Source organism: Columba livia, chromosome 6, assembly GCF_036013475.1.
Source record: "Columba livia isolate bColLiv1 breed racing homer chromosome 6, bColLiv1.pat.W.v2, whole genome shotgun sequence".
NCBI classification, from domain to species: domain Eukaryota; kingdom Metazoa; phylum Chordata; class Aves; order Columbiformes; family Columbidae; genus Columba; species Columba livia.
The window spans coordinates 34,657,718-34,678,752 of NC_088607.1; the positions used below are offsets into that span (position 1 = coordinate 34,657,718).

Here is a 21,035-nt window from a genome sequence, read left to right on the forward strand (position 1 = left end):
TTTTATCTGCCATTTGACTGCCTGCTCAGCAGTGTGAACTCCTCCTTTTGTTTGCAGATTGTACTTGTCTTCACTACTCTGAATTGCTTAGTATCATCAACAAATGTTTTATTTACCCTTAGTGTCATCAACAGATGTTTTATTTACCCTTAACAAACATGCTGAAGAGCACAAGCTTCAACACAGTTGTACAGAGCTCCCATCAAAGAGACACCAGCTTTTGTTTCGTGTCTTTTCATGTGTTGTCTTTTCATTTGTCCCAAGAGATGTTAGGGATTTTTTTAAGAGCCTTCACTAAGGGACCTTAGTGGATGGCTTTTGGAGATCTAGAAAGACCTGCAGTGTGACTGAGCTGTGACTTCACTTAGGAAGAGTTCATGTGATTTCTCCCTGTGCATCCCATTTTCCTGTGTGATCACTCAGATACCAAGCTAATGTGATCACTGAATCAACATATTTTTTCTAAGGTCTTTTTACAAAGTGTTATCCTCTTGGTAACTTTCAAGCCCTCTGGTATTAACGTATTGTAAATCAAGACAATCACACCCTTCAGATTCTGTTAGCCTGCTGGTGGCCTTAATTTGTTTGAAAAGACAGTATTATGGGGCTTTTATGCCCTTTGCAAGTAGTTTATTTTGCTTCTGTACTGTCTGTCCTTTTGGGGTTTTATATTTAAAACTTGACATATCTTTATTATGTTTCCTGTAGTGTTGGTTGTGTGCTAGTAGCATATATAAATAATTAAAAATATGGATGGATTAAAAATGCGTAAAAAACCCAGTTGCAAACACTTAAAAAATATAGTTAAATTTGAAATTACAGTCCTGTAGAGACCTGAATCTAATATTAGCCACTGAAACCAATCAGTTTTTTAAAAGTAATGCTTAGATAACACACTGTCATAACCAAGATTCTGTAGGTCATTGAACTGATATAAATGTGTAGCTAAATGCCAGAGACTACAGTTTGTTGAGTGCTGAATGAGCCTTAATAACAACAGATTCTTCAGCAGATGCAGAGATGATTTTTTTCACTTTGCTAGTTCAGCTTGAGTTGAGAAAGTGATTGAAAATGAGAATTGAAAAAGCAAGGAAACTGAGCTGTTACTGCAGCTTCTGGGCACTCTACGTATAAGTTATTGTTGGTGTTAGAAGAGATGTGTAATTTATTAAAACAAACTGGCAAATGGGCAAGGTGCTTTGTGGATGGTGGTTACGAATCATCTGGGATGTCAGGACCCCTTGGGCAGGAGTCGGGCACTCGCGAGCGGAGTCTTTGGTGCTGATTTTCTGTATCCGCTGGACGGGAACTCTGGTGCGGCACTGAGAGCTCTCGTGCTGTTTGGAACATGATAGAATGGGCAATGTTTGAACTGTATTTGGAAAGGACTTTGAAGTAAATTCTTCCAGACTGACTTGTCCCATGGCTACATGTTTAAGTAGAATGTGCAGCTCCATTCTGCTTTAAATAGCTTACTGTACTTCAGGCTTTGATTTCATTTATTAAACAGTCTTTGTGATTAAATTATATTCTCTATAGAAGTCTGGGAGGAAATGAATTTTGGCATATGGAGAGGTGGTTGTTGGGGTTTTTGTCCACCTTTTTGGACAACATTATATTAGAGTATCAGTTTCTTGCCATGATGTCCTAATATGTTAAATTAATGTGTTTGACAGGTACTATAGCTGTGCAGGCACTATTTTCACTGTTTGCTAGGAGGCATACCTGCCAAGTACAGAGTTAAAGAAATGTATTTTGGACAAAAAAATTGTTTGTAACATTATCTAAAGTAAAGCCATTCTTTTTAAAGTGCTGCATTGCTTTGAGATTCAAAATTATTAGAAACTTTTACATGGTTTCTGAAGTGAATAAAAGTGCTTTAATATTGTTTAATATGAAGAAATACACAAATAATTTTAATAGAGTAAACATGAAACAAAAAGCTATGTTAAGGTAAACAAAGTTGAGTATTATAAAAGAGCAAACATATAAGTTGCTATTATCACTACTTTAATTAACAAAATTGGATTTCTGGACAAACAGTATCACAGTATGTTTGGGATCGGAAGGGACCTCAAAAGATCATCTAGTCCAATTCCCCTGCTGGAGCAGGAACGCCTAGGTGAGGTCGCACAGGAACATGTCCAGGCGGGTTTTGAATGTCTCCAGAGAAGGAGACTCCACAACCTCCCTGGGCAGCCTGTTCCAGTGTCTGTCACCCTCACTGAGAAGAAGTTTTTTCTCAAATTTAAGTGGAACCTCTTGTGTTCCAGCTTGATCCCATTACCCCTTGTCCTATCATTGTTTGCCACCGAGAAGAGCCTGGCTCCATCCTCATGGCACTCACCCTTTATATATTTATAAACATTAATAAGGTCCCCCCTTAGTATCCTCTTCTCCAAACTAAAGAGACCCAGCTCCCTCAGCCTTTCTTCATAAGGGAGGTGCTCCACTCCCTTAATCATCTTGGTTGCCCTACGCTGGACCCTCTCCAGCAGTTCCCTGTCCTTCTTGAACTGAGGGGCCCAGAACTGGACACAATATTCCAGATGTGGTCTCACCAGGGCAGAGTAGAGGGGAAGGAGGACCTCTCTGACCTACTGACCACCCCCCTTCTAATACACCCCAGGATGCCATTGGCCTTCCTGGCCACAAGGGCACAGTGCTGGCTCATGGTCATCCTGTTGTCCACCAGGACCCCCAGGTCCCTTTCCCCTACACTGCTCTCTAATATGTAATTTCCCAACCTATACTGGAACCTGGGGTTGTTCCTGCCCAGATGCAGGACTCTACACTTTCCCTTGTTATATTTCATCAGGTTATTCCCCGCCCAACTCTCCAGCCTGTCCAGGTCCCGCTGGATGGCAGCACAGCCTTCTGGTGTGTCAGCCACTCCTCCCAGCTTAGTGTCATCAGCAAACTTGCTGATAGTGCACTCAATTCCCTCGTCCAAATCGTTAATGAATATATTGAATAATATTGGCCCCAGTACTGACCCCTGAGGCACTCCACTGGATACTGGCCTCCAACTAGACTCCGTACCATTGACTACCACTCTCTGGCTTCTCTCCTTAAGCCAGTTTGCAACCCACCTCACTACTCTATTGTCTAGACCACACCTCCTCAACTTAGCTGTGAGGATGCTGTGGGAGACTGTGTCAAAGGCTTTACTGAAGTCAAGGTAGACCACATCCACTGCTCTGCCATCATCCATCCACCTTGTTACATTCTCATAAAAGGCTATGAGGTTGGTCAAGCATGACTTACCCTTGGTAAAGCCATGCTGACTGCCCCTAATAACCCTCTTATCCTTGATATGCCTTGAGATGGCACCAAGAATAAGCTGTTCCATTACTTTCCCAGGGACAGAGGTGAGGCTGACCGGTCTTTAATTACCCGGGTCCTCCTTCTTGCCCTTTTTGAAGACTGGAGTGACATTTGCTTTCCTCCAATCCTCGGGCACCTCTCCCATTTCCCAAGACTTGGCAAAGATGATGGAGAGCGGTCCAGCAATGACTTCAGCCAGCTCCCTCAGCACCCGCGGATGCATCCCATCTGAACCCATGGATGTCCAAACTATTTAATTGCTCCCTAACCCAGTCCTCATCGACTAAAGCAATCTCCTCCATTGACCTGGCTTCATCCGGGGTCTCAGGGGTACAGGGCTCCCCAGGACAGCCTCCGGCAAAGTAGACAGGGACAAAGAAGGCATCCAGTAATTCTGCCTTCTCTGTATCTTCTGCCATCAGGGCACCCACCCCATTCATCAGTGGGCCTACATTGCCTCTGGTATTAGTTTTGTCTGCTATGTGTTTGAAAAAGTTCTTTTTGCTGTCCTTGACCCCTCTCGCCAGCTGTAATTCTAAGGAGGCCTTGGCTATCCTAGCTGCCTTCCTACATCCTCTAACAGCAGCCTTATATTCTTCCCAAGTGGCCAGCCCCTGCTTCCACGGCCTGTAAACTCTCCTTTTCTGCTTGAGCATACCCAACAGATCCCTATTCAACCACGCAGGCCTCCTGGCTCCCTTCCTTGACTTCCTTCGTGTGGGGATGCTCTGATCCTGAGCGTGGAAGAAGCAATCTCTGAATGCAATCCAGCTATCTTGGGCCCCTTTACCTTCAAGCAGTCTTGCCCATGGGATTTCCCCCAGCAATTGCTAGAAAAGGCCAAAGTTAGCCCTGCTAAAGTCCAGGGTTGCAATTCTACTTGCTATTCTGCTCCTGCCACACAAGATGCTGAACTCCACCATCTCGTGGTCACTGCAACCCAGGCAGCCCTCAACCTTTACTGCTTCGACCAGACCCTCCTTGTTATTGAGGATGAGATCCAGCAGTGCACCTCTCCTAGTCGGCTCCTCCACCATCTGCATGAGGAAGTTATCATCAGTGCACTGGAGGAACCTCCTGGACTGTGGCTGGCTGGCTGAATGGTCCTTCCAGCAAACATCAGGGAAGTTAAAATCCCCCACAACAACCAGGGCCTGTGACTGTGAGGCCACTCTCAGCTGCCCATAGAAGGCCTCATCAACTTCCTCAGCCTGATCTGGTGGCCTGTAACAGACGCCCACAACAGTGTCACCCCTGCCAGCCTGTCCCTTGATCCTGACCCATACACTCTCAACTCGCTCGTCATCCGCTCCTGGGCAGAATTTAGTACATTGTAGTTGCTCTCTCACATAGAGAGCAACTCCACCACCACGCCTGGCTGGCCTGTCTTTCCTGAAAAGGGCATAGCCATCCATGACCACATTCCAGTCATGTGAACTGTCCCACCATGTTTCTGTAATTGCCACCAGATCATAATCTCCCGACCGAACACAGGATTCTAACTCCTCCTGCTTATTCCCCATGCTGCGCGCATTGGTGTACAGGCATTTCAGGGAGCGAGCAGAGCACACCAATTTCTCCCTAGGGGCATAGGAGGCCACCCAGTCCTCATCAGTTTTAGAATGCTGCCCCACTGGGACAAGCCCAGCTACAACCCCATCCCCCTTCGAGCCTAGTTTAAAGCTCTCCAAATGAGCCCAGCTAATTCCTGCCCCAGCATCCTTTTGCCCCTGCGAGATAAACCTTTCCCGCTTGACACTGTCCGGACTGGAGTCTTATAAAACCAACCATTATCAAAAAATCCAAAGCCCTGCCTGTAGTACCAGTCTTGGAGCCAACCATTTAGAGACTGAATTTTCCTATTCCATCCCACATCGTCCCTTGAAGATGGAAGGAGTGAAGAGAAGATCACTTGAGCCCCTGAGTCTTTCACCATCCTTCCCGAGACCTTGAAATCGTTCTTCATTCCCCTCAGACTACGGGAAGCAGCTTCCTCCCCATCTGTCTGGAAGACCAGCAGCGGGTAGTAGTCTGTCGGGCGCACCAGTTTGGGGAGCTCTCTAGTGATATCCTTGATCCGGGCTCCAGGTAGACTACAAACTTCCCTAAGATGAGGGTCAACTCTGCATATTGGGCCCTCTGTTCCTTTCAGAAGGGAATTTCCTATTACAATCACCCTTCTTTCTTTCTTATCAGAGGCAGTCTTAAGTTGTGAAGTCAACCGCCTCTTCCTATGTGATCTTGTAGGCAGGCTTGGCACCACCTCCTCACCTACCTCTTCTTCAAGATCCAGGACCTCAAACCTATTACGGAGGGGCACCTGGGGAGACAAAGCAGGCAGGGAGGGGGGCTGTCCGTGACGCCGAACCAGAATACGCTTCCAACCCTTGTCGTCTTTTAGGTCCCCTACCTCTGCCCGACAGCAACAAGGGTGGGGCCGTCTCAGGACTTCCGCCTCTGTCCGAGAGGGCAGGAGGTCCATCTCCTTTTGTGGGGGTACCTCCCTGGGACCTTTCCGACTGGCACGTCAGGGTGTTACTCCACCAGTCGATCTCCCTTTCGCCCTCCCTGATGGTCCTCAGCGTCTCAACCTCCTCCTTAAGTTTCACAACCATGTCGAGCAGGTCTTGCACCTGCTAGCAGATTCTTATTGTCACCCATGTCATACAAAGTGCAGTTTACCATTGCCTGCGATACAACAGAAGGGGGAGTTTGAGAGAGTAAGAAGGGTAAGAGGGTGCTGGGACTTGAGACCTTAATTTTATCCTCACTTCAGCAGAATTGGTTGTATGATTATAGAAGAATCACTTAACCTATATATACTGCAGTCAGCTCATTTGTAAACAGTATAATACTGCTGCCGGTAGCAACTTGAAAAAAGGTGTTTGCGGATGATTGCAGATGTCACACTTCAATGATATTCCTGTAAATATCTGAGTAACTTCATAGTATTGTGATAACTGTTCCGTGCTAACTCTTTTGCTGTCGTCTGGTAATACTTGAGAAGAGAGAATTCAGGGAAGTGGAACTTATTTCCATTTTAATACCTCTTAGGCATGCTGAGAATAGAAGGGCATAACATCGTCCAGTAAGAAAAGAGTTTAATGTGGTTTAATGTGTGGGGGGGTGAATTAGGAAAAAGCAGGACAGACTCATTTGTGTAGCAAACAAGAATATTCTCCTGCTTCCTGTTACACAGCATCACCTGCTACAACAGCAGCAGGTTTTAACAGCACCGAGCTCTCACTTGGTACTGCTGTAGATTTTTATTTAATTGTAGCTTAGCAGAGAATCTTGTCCTGTGTAGAGAGAATTCCATACGTGGATTTCACATGGTGGCCAAATCTGCAGGTTAGAAGATTTGGAGCCAAACTGTTCTAAATGAGTTGGCTATTTCAGGAAACTATAGTGAACAATGAAATCACGTTCTCACTTGAAAATCAGCTACTAATATCCTGCAAAGGAGATACAGCTGTGTTACTGAAGAAATTCAGAATGGGCTGGAGGGAGTATTGCAGTGGAACTACATGGGGATGAAATAAACCTAAAAAGGACCTTTTTGTTGGTTCTTTTTTTTTAAAAAAAAAAAAAAAAAAAAAAAAATTAATCCAGTAATTTATAGCAGTGTATTTAACTCACAATTACAATTTTGTACTATTTGCTAGTGGTGTCTGGTTTATATCATGTTAGAGTTAACACAACTGTTCTAGTGATACTAAATGGGAAAGTAACTTCTTATCCATGTGGTAATTCAACATCCGCTATGTGGAGCTTCTGCTGTCTGGCTCTTAGCTGCTTACATAAGTCATGTACGTGCTAATTTAGATAGACTGGCTTATGTTTAAGGACATCATAATTTTTATTCACAGTGTACTTATTCCTTGCTCTAGAGCTCCTTACAAGGGTTGAAACAGTTGCTTCAACAATCTAAAAGAAATAATTCAAGTAAGTAGAACTCAAGCATTTGGACAGCTGAAGCAGGTTTTATTGACAGCATAATTTTACTGATGATCAGTAAATTCAGAAATTACTTGAAAGAAGTGGGAGACACTGAGGTGACAAACTGCTGATGATGCAGAGTTGTTCAGGATAACGAAGAGGAGGGATAGATACTGTGAAGAGCAGGAAGGCCTTGTGATCCAGAACAAATGGCTGCCAAAGTGATAGGTAAAAGTCCCTTGATAAATATGAAGTTACACAAAAAGTGGAGTGTTGTTCCATATTCATGGTGGTTATGCTAGGTTGAGTGTTACTTCTTGGGATAATAGTTCATGGGACATCAGCTTCAGTGTTCAGTAGTGATGAAAACAGCAAAGGAGACTGGTGAGCAATAAAAACTTACTGAGGAGCGATAAGAAACCCCATCAAACGTAATTATGCAGCTGTGAGAGAACATGAGCTCAGCGCAAAGAAAAGGTAATGTTTTTTCTTTCACCTAGTCTGTAATTAAGCTTTGCCCAGGAATGTAGTGGGTGGTAAAATGCTGCATAGATTGAGGAGTGGACAAGCACACAGAAGGCAAATCTGCCCAAAGCTGGGGCAGAGCATGTCTCCTGGCTACCACCAGGCGCTGGAGGGTGCGTGGTGGTTGTTGAGAAGCATCTCTGCATCCGAGTGCCTTTGTGCAATCCATAGGCGCCTGCTGTCAGTCACCATCAGGATGAGCACAAGGCCGGACAGCCCACTCCTGACCTCATCCTGTTCTTGTGTTAATGCTTTAATTCCTAGCAGAAACAGGTTCTCTGTGGTCTGTTGCCATAGTAGCTCTTGTTGATTGCATTTCTGTGCTGGCTGTGGCTCACCTTGACTACTTGCTTATGTTCTCAGATTCTGCCATTTGAGAATATCTGGGCTAGCTTATAAAATAAATTACTTGAATTGCTGTCTTCCTTTAGATGTGCACATAAGGAGGACCCGTGGATAGCCATAGTAATGCAGAACAGATGTGGGACAGAAAGTGATAGTGGTGGGTGCCCAACTACAGCACAGGAGGGATGTACGAAACTTGGTTTTGAAAATGATCAGATTAAATTAACATCCTGCCCAAATCAGCAACCTACGAGGATGGTATTTGGGGTTTTGTGTGTCCAAATATGTATGTGCATCAGAAAGCTATTTGGAAGGAAGTGTGTCCCATTTCAGTTTTTCCTTTTGTGCCAGATGGGGTTCTCTTAGCAAAGAGGTGAGGGGGGGGCAGCATGTCACTTCATGCCCAGTTACTGTGAGTGCAGAGCAAGGCTGGAGGGTAGTGGTCAAACATCATCGTGAGGGAGTTTGTCAGGCTGTCGCTTCCCAGAAGTGCTGTGTTGCAGCTGGAACAGATTATTTGTTGTTAATGCGGGAATCTTTTGATGGATTCTCAGTACTGATGGCAGCCAGTGCTTGCTAAAATGAGTTCAGGGATAATCTGGCCCTACACACCTACAAAAAGATGACCATATGACATTTAAGAGTTACATAATGCTGTAGAAACTTATTCCAAGTCTGTTTTGGTGATTGTATTATTTTTCTATGTGAGTCACTGAAAAGTCATGGTTATTTTGCATGGAAAAGTAATTACAGGGGAAAAGTTTTTATATTCCCAATTTAAAAGCCTGGCTTTAAATTTCCACCACTTAACAAATGTTTAATTTCTCCTTCTTTTTAAATGCATTAGGGACAAAAATAACTTTTGACATAATATTTGCCAGTTGTTTTGTGCATTGTTCACATTCTGAGGAAGCATTCAGGCACTTGGTCTATTTGTTACATATTTAACTTAATATTTGGCATCTAAGTGTTTCATAGTTAATTCCCAGTGTACTTATTGTTTACGTTTGCAGACTTCCAGTAGCAAACAAATACACATTTTAAATTATTGCACTAAGAATTGATTAATAATTTGCATTATTACCATATTCTCGGTGGCTGTGGCAGTATAGTAATTCCATTTGCCTTACTGGGGAGGACACTGTGTCAAATGCACAGTGAAAAGAAAATAATAAAGTGAACTCAACTGTAGGCTGTGATTTTATATATGCTACTCTTCCTGTTGACATGGTTAAGACGGTGTTGCTCTTGTATGAATTTAGTGTGATGTTTCTTGTATTACCTTAGTGTGATGTTTCCATAAAGGAAATAGGGGGACAATTGATTAAAATACTGTATGGTTTGGGAATGTTTTAAGGGTGAAGCGATCTTGGAACCATCCCCAGTAATTTCAAGCTTCAGAAACTGGAATAGAAATAAATAAACTGGAGACAGCTAAAGAATAATTCAATGAAAGATTGGTCAACTAAAGCCTTACTAGATCTGTTACATAGAAAACCAGTAAGAAATCTGTAAGCACATCAGGGAAAATCTTCATAAGTGGTACACAGCTTGTAGTCATATTTCTGGATTGTACTAACTACTTAGATAACCACAAGTTTAGGACCTAGCTTTAATGCATTTTTTTGGTTGTCTTACAATGCAACTCCATTTCAGATTTAGTTCAGTGGTATATTACACTGTTCCACACTGTGTTAGTCTTTGTGTTTTATGGATAAGGTTGACAAAGATTGCTTTGTATATCATACAGTTTAATAAAAAACTTCAGCGCTCTGTGAAGGACTTTAATGTAGGTTGTCTAGGGATGTGTTCTGAAGAATATCATTGCTTCCTTCACTAAGGAACATGGTTTATTTTCATCACTTTCTTCTAATTGTACTTATTGAGGTGGGGGACCATTGCATGACACGAAACTCTGGTAACCATCCTAACCCAGGTATACATGTGCTTTTGCAATGTGCTTTTATGTACCTATGTTCTGTTTTTTGGCAGTATGTTTTTAAGTATGACTTTTAAGGTAACTGTTAGGTTTGCAGTCAATCTGTTATCTCAGGATTATTTCCTCCTAGTGGTTATTTTCCTGTTCATCCATATCTTCTTTATTGTTTGTGTAGAACACCTAGAATATTCCTCCTCCTGTAAAAATGTACTGCTGTTTCTTCTACAGGTAACAAGGCAACACAAAATTGTGTTCAACACCACAGATGAGCGTGTGATGCTGTTCCTGTCTTGCTTGCTGATGGACACTCTCTGGGCAGCAGCATTGCGTATTTCTCCAGGCCTTTTGTATCCCGGAGAAAAGTAACACGTTACATGTTTCCTGCGCTTTTTTAAGAATAAACAACATTATTCTTCCAGGTGATACGAAGAAGTAGTGATGAGGAGAAGTTGCTGTGCTTGGTACGTCAGCGTGCAGGACACCACTGTCAAACTGCTGTCATTGTGATTCTCATCCTGGCCTGGGAAGGGATCCCTCATCTTCTGGCTGACACGCTGTACAAAGAACTGACGCAGAGTCTCCGAAAATACGGCTGTCCCACCAGCCGTAGGTGTGCATTAAATGAAGAGTAAGTTACTTCAATAGTACGTGATCGTTGTGTTGCTTTTTGAATGTTCTGCAAGAAATAACTTGAGAATTCAATAGTTTTGATAACACAGTAAATGGAAGAAAGCTCATTTAAAACTACAAACCACTAGGTGTCATTTCAGTATAAGATGTAGCTCCTGGCTTTTCCTAGAGAGCAGTGCTGGGGTAGCAATGAACTTCTCTCCTGGCTTTGCGCACGCTCCTCAAAGACAGTCAGTGTGCCCTCTGCACATGTGGCTGTGCAAAATTGCTTCTGGGGAGGTGATAATGTGACTTTTCTAAATGAATGAGAGATTGCATGCTCAAAATTAGGATCATCCTCTCTGTGCCTCTGAGAGGAATTGGATCAGCTAGATGATAGATTGCAACTGAGGCTCTGCAGCAGTGCTGCCTTTGTGCTGATTTTTGAATAGCCCACATTTACCAGGCCACAATTGCTGTACAGTGACCTGAATCTATTGCTTGTGCTCTTTACTGAGTAAGTTGTTCCACTTGGAAAGTCAGATCAATTTGCAGCTAATGGTACTGCCGCATATAACAAAATAATTATTAGATTTAGGGATAACCGTCAATAGCAGTGGTATTTTCTTGAACAGAAATTTTATCCAAGTCAGAAGTCAGAGTAGCTGAGGTGTATTTATGTAGCTCTGAGAGTCATGTATTTCCCAGAGGTGGGATTTTGGAGAGTTCAGACTGCCTTTATGAGGGAAAAAAGTCCTCTACACATGAATATGGTCAAAGTGTATATTTTATAAATTCCTCTGTTATGCTATGTATTATAAAAGAAATAGCAAATAGCATTGACCTAAAAAAAAAAAAAAAAAAGCTGCATTGTTGGCTGGCTTGACGTGTCTTTATTTCTGTTCATAGTCGTACTTGTGCATGTCAAGGACTCGATCCAGAAACTTGCGGAGCATCATTCTCATTTGGCTGTTCGTGGAGTATGTATTTCAATGGCTGTAAATTTGCCAGAAGCAAAAACCCCAGGAAATTTAGGCTTCTCACGGATGACCCTAAGCAAGTAAGATATTTTTTTTCCTCTAAATTCTTATTCGATGATTTTTTCAGAACTAGAAATGGAATCTATGGATATTCACCTCTTCTCTCTCATCATTGTATGCATAGCTTATCACACAGGCACCCAACTAAATGTTTTGTAAGTGTAGTGGTTACAATTTTTCCACTGTATGAAAACTCAGTGTTGTTTATTATATATTTACATACCCTAAAATTATCCTTTTCTGTATGCATATGTAGCTTCACCGTGTAACTCTGTGTGAAATGCTGTTTTTTTGTAATTATGTAAAATACAGCTAAAGGTTTTTCTAAGCACCAGGCGTGCACCTCAGAGATTCAGTCCTTTTGCCTTGTCATAGGAATTCTGTATTAGGTTGTTGCAAAGTAATTGCAGTTTTGGACTGTGAATTTTAAATCATTATAACTCAAACACAACTTTATTAACCAAAATAGGAAGCGCTACAATAAACACGGTTTTGCCATTGAGAGTGCTTGAAGGAATTAGTACACTAAAATTGGATGCAGTGAAACGATACCGTAATTGCTGCTTGTAGAGTGTTAGTGGTGATGTGAAGCTGAGACAGCACAGGAAATACAGTGAATGGATTATGTGAAGTAATAAACCTCTAAAAACAAAACACACAAAAACCAAATTTTTTTTTTTTAATGCTGGAAATGTTTTCATGAAGAAGGAATGAAGGTGTTGTAAACTGGTAACTGCTGCCTGACGAACATACAATCCTCAGGGTAACCCAAAAGTGCCTATGAGAAACACTTGTTTCTTGGAAGAGGGATGTGTCACTTGATTCACTGGAGCTAAACATTCCTCTCAAGTCCCAATTTTTTTCCTGAAATAGTTGATGAAGCATCTTTTATGCTTATATGCATGAATGCAAACCCCTTAATGTCCTCATAGTTGTGCTGTCCACTCACATTGTGTACGTTCATAAACTTCTTTAGGGCTTGAAGTGGGGATTGCTGCCTTGGCAGAGTGGGGCACACAGCCCGTCTCGCTGAGTGTACAAGTACGGCAGAACAGCTGAAAACAGCTCTGCTTGCCTCAAATGTCTCAAGAAGGAATTTGGTTAAAAAATTTTCAGTTTCTATTAAATGTGTTTATTGGGCATTCCTTCGTTTTAGGAATCCTCTTCTCCTTTGTCCTTTTCCATTCTCCATGATCCTGTGTTTTTACATTCTCCCTGTGCGTAATGCTGTACACAGAGCATTCCGTACACATTTTCTCTGTAGGTTTCTAATGTTTTTAATAGCATTGGCTCAGGAACCAACAAAGGTGACAGTTTTCCTGTGCACTGTCTAATGAAATATCAGGCTGTGCCAGAGCTCTTGCAAGACAGCTCAGATAGATCCGTTTTTGATCAGAATGTGGTCAGTTATTTTAAAAGCTCTTTGGGTTCAGCAGCTGAGAGAGGCTGAGGGTTGGAGCAGGTGAGTGCTCCCTAACTGGCTGTGCCTGCGGGGGAAGCACCAGCACCCCCAGGATACTGCTGTGCAAAAACCTCAGACTCCGGGTGACAGGCAGGTTGTCAGGGTGTCTCAAAGAACTGAAATTACTGTTAAATAATTTTTCTCTTTGGTTTTGTCATTTATTTTTCTAGCAGATCCTTCTTTTAGCTAAATATTCGATATTGATGATTTTGCAGATGACATAAAGCTAGGAGGTAGAGCAAATTAAGATGATAGTTGGAAGTCTAGAAAGATTTGGATCATTTGAGGCACAGGATGGAGTAAGATGAGGTTAAGGGTGTAATATCCCTGGGTAAGAATAGTATGTAGGATAGATAATTAAGGATGTGTTATCTTCAGTGCAGTTCAGAAAAATTTGTGGTAGTTACTGGCAGTTAATAAACTGGCTGTAGTATGAATTAAAAATAACAGTACCTTTTTGTAATGTAACACCACATTGAAAAATGTGAACATATTCTTATATGTTCATATACATTAGTGTTTACAATATATGGTGATAAGTGTTAGGGGTGTTTTTTAAACAAAATAAGCTGTTATTTGTTGCCACTACACTGCATGCAAATCTGAAGCTGCAGTTGTCTCTCAAAGCCTTGCCCTTGGAGGAAAACAAAGTAGGGAATATGTCACCACTGTAAAATATAGAGGTGGACTTTCTTAGCTTCGCTGACATGTCGGGCATCTCTAAGCTGGATTAGCTGCTTCTAAAGCAAACTACAGTACTCTGAATGTTGGTTGTCTTTCTCTGCAGGAGGAACTTCTTGAAAACAATTTGCAAACTTTAGCTACTGATGTGGCTCCAGTTTATAAGAAGCTTGCTCCTGAAGCCTTCCAGAACCAGGTAGGTCTGTGCCATTCCATGGGTGTAGCTGTTGTTCCCAACAGGCAGCGATTTGAACACAAGATGAAACCCCAAAGTGTGTTCTGCAGGTCTGCAGCTTCTGCCCATGATGTGGTGAATCCCCTTGCTTGCTTAGAGCAGTTGCTTCATTAGACTGGTTTTAAAATATTGCGCCTTTTGTATTTCAGCCGATGCTTAAGTTGTGCCCTGGGCTGCTCGTGTGTTAAAGGTTTAGAGCTAATATTCTAAACAAAATGGCTTTATTATTTACAGACATTTGGCCTCTGGCTGAGCTGATTATCTAGCTGACATCCAGTCGTGAGTGTTGCATGTTTCGTAGAGCAAATACATGCTTTCCAGTCATTCTTGCTGGCTGCGTTTATTCCATCACAAGCTCCGTGGTAGCCCACGGGGTTCCCAGTTGCTCGCTTTCAGTCCCAAGTACCTGTAGTTTATTTCACTTTTAGGTGGAGAACGAGCACATGGGCCCAGACTGCCGGCTGGGCTGCAAGGACGGACGGCCCTTCTCCGGGGTGACCGCTTGCATCGACTTCTGTGCCCACGCCCATAAGGACACACACAACATGCACAATGGCAGCACGGTGGTATGTACACAGCATTTTCCCGTTTACACTGTTTGTTGTTGTGCTGTGTGTTTTAAAATGCTCCTCAATTTAGTGGGTACATTTGTATGAGGTTTTTTAAGGTATTATGAAATTAACCACATGTTGCCCTTTATAAATTCCCACATTATTTGCATATTTTTATGGCTGGTCTAGAGAGGACGTAAGCTCGTCACATTACAGAACAGATCAAGAAAAGGTCTGGAGTGGTCTTTCTACAAAATTGCTTGCTTCTTTTGAGACACCCCAGCCCTTTGGAAAGGACTGGCCATAGGGCAGATAAGCTGTTCACAGTAGAGGTTTGATGTTCAGAGCCAAATAATTATCTACCCAAGGAGCTGTAGACACTTCTGTAGAGGAAGAGCTAAACCAAATGGATTCATTATTAATTTATGTCCCCCAGGCTCCGTTCTCATCAAATTCACTTTCTCTTGCTCTGTGCACTTAACCAGGCTTCATGTTAGTATAGTTACTAGTCAGAGAGTATGATATCATGGTGCAGTCAGGTGACTATTCCATATGAAAAGAAAACCCACAGATGTGGGGGGTTGTGTGTGGTGGTTGTACCAAAAATCTTGCTGGATTGCTGGTGGGAACATCATTTGGGAATTAGTTAAGTGATCTTTTAGAAATTGACACCATAGTCTTGAAGACAGACAATCTCAAATGAGAAAAGATAAAATAAAAGTGACAATCTGGTTTTTTAGTATTTAGGGCACAACAGTGCTCTGAATAGGGAGGATGACTTCTTGTACCTCAGTGGAGGTAACGCACAATAATTATCAAAGAATACATATCTGGGGAAGAAAAACTTAAAATATCTGCACGCTGTAGAAACTGTCTTTTAAAAAAAACTGGAGATGAAAATGGAGTTATGTTGCTGTGATTCAATAAAATGTTGCATTTGCACATACACTTAACATTTGTATGTGACATCAATGAAATTACCGGAACAATTGTTTATAATCTTAGTTCTGTGCTTTTGTGTTGGGCAAATGTCTGCTAGTTTAAAGTATGGAAGCAGGTCTGGGAGTTCACCAGGAATGCCACTCCCGAATGGATGGATATGTTTGGCTAGCATTATGACAAACCACATGGTATACTTTTAAATGAAATTTAATTTAGGTGTTTTGAAAATACTAACATTTTGTTAAGTGCTACATTGCCTTTTAACTTAAAGACAAAATGGAAACTGAGCCTGCTACTCATTCTGCCATATTGATCCCAGAAAAGTCGTATGTTACGGCTGGAGAGACAACTAGACCTCTTGTTGAGGAACAGTTCTACGAATGTATTTATCTGTAATCTGAAGCTGCAGTTACATCAGGTGATTATCTTGCTGGTGTTGATTCTTTATTTTCGTGAATTGTATATGGTGTGTTTGCAAGGAGTTCCAGATCCAAGTAGCATGGGAAACTGTGTCCTGTGCATAGGTCTGAACTTATCCTTGTCTTTCTGTCAAGTTCTGCCCAATTTCCCAAGTCTTGCAGAACATTATCAAATCATTCTAACTGCTGAAAATTATGGTTTGGAATCTGACCTTCATCAGATAGCGCACTCATACTGGTAACTATCGAATACCTGATATTCTCTGTGTTTAGATTTGATATCTCATTATTTTAATATATAATACTTGTTAATCTGTCTAGAGAGAGAGTTACAGTGGTACTGATTGGAAGCCTAAAGCAAAAAATGTTGTTTTGCAAACAGGTGATAGAACATTCTGGGCTTTCTTCAGTCTCAGTCAGTTTGATCAAAATTAGGGCTGTTAATTTTGCTTTATAACTGAATCTGGTAATAACGTAACAAAACTGGTGGTAAGAACACAAAATAAATTACTACGTGTGTTTCTGGCATCTGTCTGGTCACCTCCTGCCTTCTCATCTAGTTCCAGAAGCTGCTTTGGCTACCTGCTTAGTTTAAAATACATGATGATCACTGGTATTAACAGCAGAGGAGTAATTTACATAATTATGACATATTTTGCCTGTGAAATGTACTATATGCAAGTAATACATCTAACTGAGGTGACAGATGATTGTTTTCTGAAAATGTGGCAATAAACAGAAAAGAATGATTTGCACTGCCTTACAAACCTCAAACCGCCATAACTTTTTTACTATTTTTCTGTTGTATTTTGTTTATTTGTTTTTGTTTTTTTTTAATGGTAGTCAGACCTTACAGACTGTACACAGTGTACTTGTCATCTTGTACCTCATTAGTTTTAGTAAGATTTCTTCCCTTCCCCCTTATTCTGACATGAAATGTATAAAATTTGAAGTTCCTCTAGACTAAAAAGGTAAAAATAAATACTTTCTAAGATGATCTATCTGATGAGCTGCCAATAACAATTTCCTTGCTCTGTCCCTGCCAGAATTTCTAGAGAGAATTCTTGTTTGTTTCTGGGTATACATGTTTTGAGAATCAGCTGCATTATTTGTACATGCCTCTGAAAATAAATGAGGCTGTTATTTTTGTTAGCAGTGGGGGGAAGAAGTCTTGAAAATGTCTTTTGTAGATACAGGATAGAATAGTACACCTGAATTTACACAAATGGAGGATTGCCATGGGAGATTTGATTTGCTGAACATCTTTCCTGGCTCGCAGAATCATGACCTGAATTAGCAGAGCTGCTTTTTGGTAGAAAAGGTAAAAATAAAAATGAATATTCCATGTTTGCTCTGTAGTAGAATGAAAATACCGGGCAGTTCTACAGAGGTGTAAACTAATGTGTTTACCTGAGAGGAGCAGAAGTAAATTCTACCTACAAATTGAGACTTTAAGAACCTTTAAGTCAGTAGACATACCATCCATTTTTACTCAGAGTCTATTGTCATCTTTCAACATTCTCCAAAGGGCCATTGTGCATGTTCCAGCTGTGGAGTTAGGGTGCCGTGTTCCCTTTGGACACGAAGCTAGACCCTAAATGAGCAACGCACAGGTAAAAGCTTTGTAGTTATCAGTGGAGGCTGTGACATGTAAGTATTTTTGTTCATTGCATTAGCTGCAAGCAATCACATTCTTCTTACCCATGTGAATCTGTTTAAATCACTGATATGTATGTGGAGTTTTACAGTGACTGGAGCAAAATGGTTCATTAAGACTTTGTTAGTTCTGCTGCGTGTATGTGGGTGTTTCATCCTGGGGGGGATGTTGCCCTTTTTGCTGGGGTTGAGGTAGGAGAGAGAGTGGCTGCAATTATATGTAATCACTGGTGCCACAGAGTCTGTAGCAGGCGTTGTGGAAGAAGGGGAGAAAGATAAATCTGTGCTTCAAGGGCAGCTACAATATAAAATCTATTATTGACAGCAGGACTAAGTAGTGTCAATCAGCAATCCATCAGCAAACTGTTCCTGATTTATTAAAAAAAATGTAATCCTCTGCTTTTAAAATAACTTAATGTATTTCTGTAGTTGTAGCTCATCAAGTCATTATGTGTATGTCCAGTCTTTGCAATAAATGACAGAATGTCTCTGAATGGTTAGACCAAGCTCTGGCCCGTGCCTGCAGCTTGCTCTGGGAGCCATAGAACTACTGCATGCTTAAATCGCTGGTTCTGGTTATAGGAGAAAAGACAAACCCCACAGGGCTGTAAAGGAAGGATTTTTCTCACTGTTCATTGTATTGTGAGAATGGAGAAGCATCAGAAGTTGGCTGCAGTAACGTGCGAGCTCCCAGCCCGCAGCGTGCGCACCATGGCCACGTTAGAGCAAGCGGCACAGAGACACTGCCGCTGACACTGCCACGTGTGGGAAATACCTTTGGGGTTCCCTGCTCTGACTCACAGGCTTAAGCACACTGATTCAGGCTGTAACAGGCCCCTAAAACGACATGGTTTGTCTCGGGGGTAAGGGAGAAGCAAGGTGGTTTGTGTGGGTGAGCAGGGGTGCAGCAGCACCTCGGGGTCCCTGCTGGCACCTGCTGCTTTCTTTCTGCAAGGGAAAGTGCAGGAAATGCGATTCCATCTTTCACATTTACAAAGGCTGGTTGGCGGCTGCTGCGCTGCAACCGGGATTTAAAACATCTGCTCTTTGGACACAGTGGAAAAAGCTCCATCATTTCTACGTGTGAAGTTCAAGAGGACAAAGAGTCCAGCAGTGATGCGCTGGGAACTGCGTGGCTGCAGATGAAGGGAATTGCATTGAGTTCATTGGTGCATTTTAAGTTGGGGGAAACAAAAGCTTTACAAATATGCAAGATTTACCGTGACATCACTAAACCCAGAATAGGTAATGGCTTTGATCACCAGGCACGCTGGAAACCTAAACAAACCACTTGGCCAACATTTTCTTTGCCTTTTGAGCATCCTGGATGATTTAGCTGCACTCTCTAGAAAAAGTCTGTAGTGCAGCTTCATGGTGTAAATGGGTTTTAGCAGAGTCCATGATTTTCTCCTGTTGAGCTTTAATTTTGGTCAGTTTGCAGCACAGTATCAGAGGAAAACGTTGCTTTTAAGGTCTCAGGGGTAGCTTCTCTTTACGTTTCTTAATGGAATATTTTGCACAGGTTTGAATATTAGAGTGGCTTTTGAAACAAATGCTTTTCCTTTGGAAGATTCAGCTGTAAATTACTGGTTTATCTCTAGGGTCTTAACTGGTAGCTGGTTTCCCCGTAACATTAACTTCTCAGTTATCCACTTGCAATTGTGTCCTTCCTTTTACATTAAAATATGTTATGGGGAACACCAACCTTGAAATTATACATACAGTCAGTTTGTTGTCATGGTATTTAGGCTGTAGGTTTTCAGGCTTTTAACATAATTTTTAATATACATGAATTTTTAATTTTTATGTATTTTAAGTCAGTATCTAATATATTGTATGTGTTGGATTTGACTATACTATCAAAATAGTTCTGCCAGTGTACTGCAGCCCTCATCTTCTTTAGTTCTTCAAAACTGTTCTTTGGCTTTCATGTTGTAAAGAGGGTGTTGGCTTTGTGAGAGTGACAAATACTCATTTTTCCTTTAAAAGAAGTTTTCTTTCAGCCAGGATGAGCTTTGATTTTTGTCTGCTTGTGTGCTCTCCCTGGGCCAAGCATTGTGAAATGTAGAGCTAATCTACCTTTGCCTGATTGTAAGTCAAACAAAAGATGATTAATACATTTTTAAGAGTAAACACCTTTATGGAAAAGAATACATGCACAGATGAGTTTTCTGTGAAAGTTTCTGGTGAAATGCACGAAACTTTAGAACTGAAAATCAGATGGGGGTCTAGAACGTGGATTGAATCTTCAAGATTTGGAGAGTTTTCAGACTAGTGCATGGGTCCAGGCACAGACAGGTGGGACAAGTTAGAATCACAGAGTTTCAGATGAGAACAAGTGGGAGCAAGGCCCCTCCATGCTTATTTAATTACTGCTTTTGTTTTTAATTGAGAAGGGGAGAATGTGCTGGGCTTTCTAAGAAAGAGAGTCGTATGGAATTGTGTTCTTTTTCCCCCCTCTTTCACCTTCCTGAACAGCTGTGAATCTGCTGGCAAGTTTCACCCAGATTTCACTGAACTTTGCAGAAACTGAATTGTCTTTGGAGATTTTAACCTCTTGTTCCAAATGGTGACATTTCACTGCTGAGCAGGGGAGAAAGGTCCAGGTTGGCTGCTCCATGGAGGAGGTGGTAGGGTCTGGTAGCATGGAAGGGACCGAGGACAAGAGTGCTGGGGTTGGGTGCGGGAGCGTGGGGACGGAGGAGTCTGTAGGAGGGAACCAGGCGTCATTTGCTGCTCATGGAACAACTTGTTGTTTTTTCTAAATCTTCCTCGTAGTCCAAAGGCTGCCCCGTGGAGGTAAGTCCGCATGGAGCAAGCACAGCAGTAAACGCTACTCATCAGCTTCTAATGGCCCCTTCACTTTGCCTTCTTCAGAGCTGTTCTCTCGATCCTTTCAAAGCGCCACCTGAAAAGCTCTTCTCCTTTGTCTGTGCCCCTCAAATTTCTTCCTCTTGCTGCTCTGCAACTCTCAAGCTTTGCATATAGCTATTTATACAGCCCTAACCACCACCTTATTGATTTAGGATTTTTAGTTTGTGATTCTGTAATTTTATTATTCTGGAAATAACTGTGTGATGCCTTTATGTGAAAGCTGTGCTATTAAAAAAAAAAAAAGAGTTTGGTTGGTTTTTTCCCCCCTAAATTATAATACTCTTCTCCCCTGGAATGTTAGGTGTGGTGACAAAATTCTGGGAAATTGGATTCGTGGTTTGTGACAGGCATCATATCAGCCTACACAATGATGGAATGATAATGTGTCCATTTAGGGAGTATCATCTCATCCTTGGATGGCACTCAGATCCCTGTATGTGTGTAGTTAGTAGCTCCATGTGGAACAGCAGCTTAAGCCGTGACGGCACATG

At 41.8% G+C, this 21,035-nt stretch overlaps 1 protein-coding gene across 6 annotated transcripts in view; it reads left to right on the top strand.

The window, feature by feature from the left end:
• Positions 1-21,035, top strand: part of TET1 (tet methylcytosine dioxygenase 1) — a 66,137-nt gene that overhangs the window by 37,865 nt on the left and 7,237 nt on the right. For 3 of the 6 annotated variants that reach the window (XM_065067948.1, XM_065067950.1, XM_065067949.1), the window contains 5 exons: positions 10,495-10,703; positions 11,594-11,744; positions 13,974-14,063; positions 14,531-14,668; positions 15,915-16,013. In XM_065067948.1, coding sequence (XP_064924020.1) covers positions 10,495-10,703; positions 11,594-11,744; positions 13,974-14,063; positions 14,531-14,668; positions 15,915-16,013 — 687 coding nt within the window. Of the gene's footprint in view, positions 1-10,494; positions 10,704-11,593; positions 11,745-13,973; positions 14,064-14,530; positions 14,669-15,914; positions 16,014-20,448; positions 20,470-21,035 lie in introns of all 6 variants that reach the window. The other 3 variants (XM_065067952.1, XM_065067953.1, XM_065067951.1) reach the window with 2 other exon arrangements.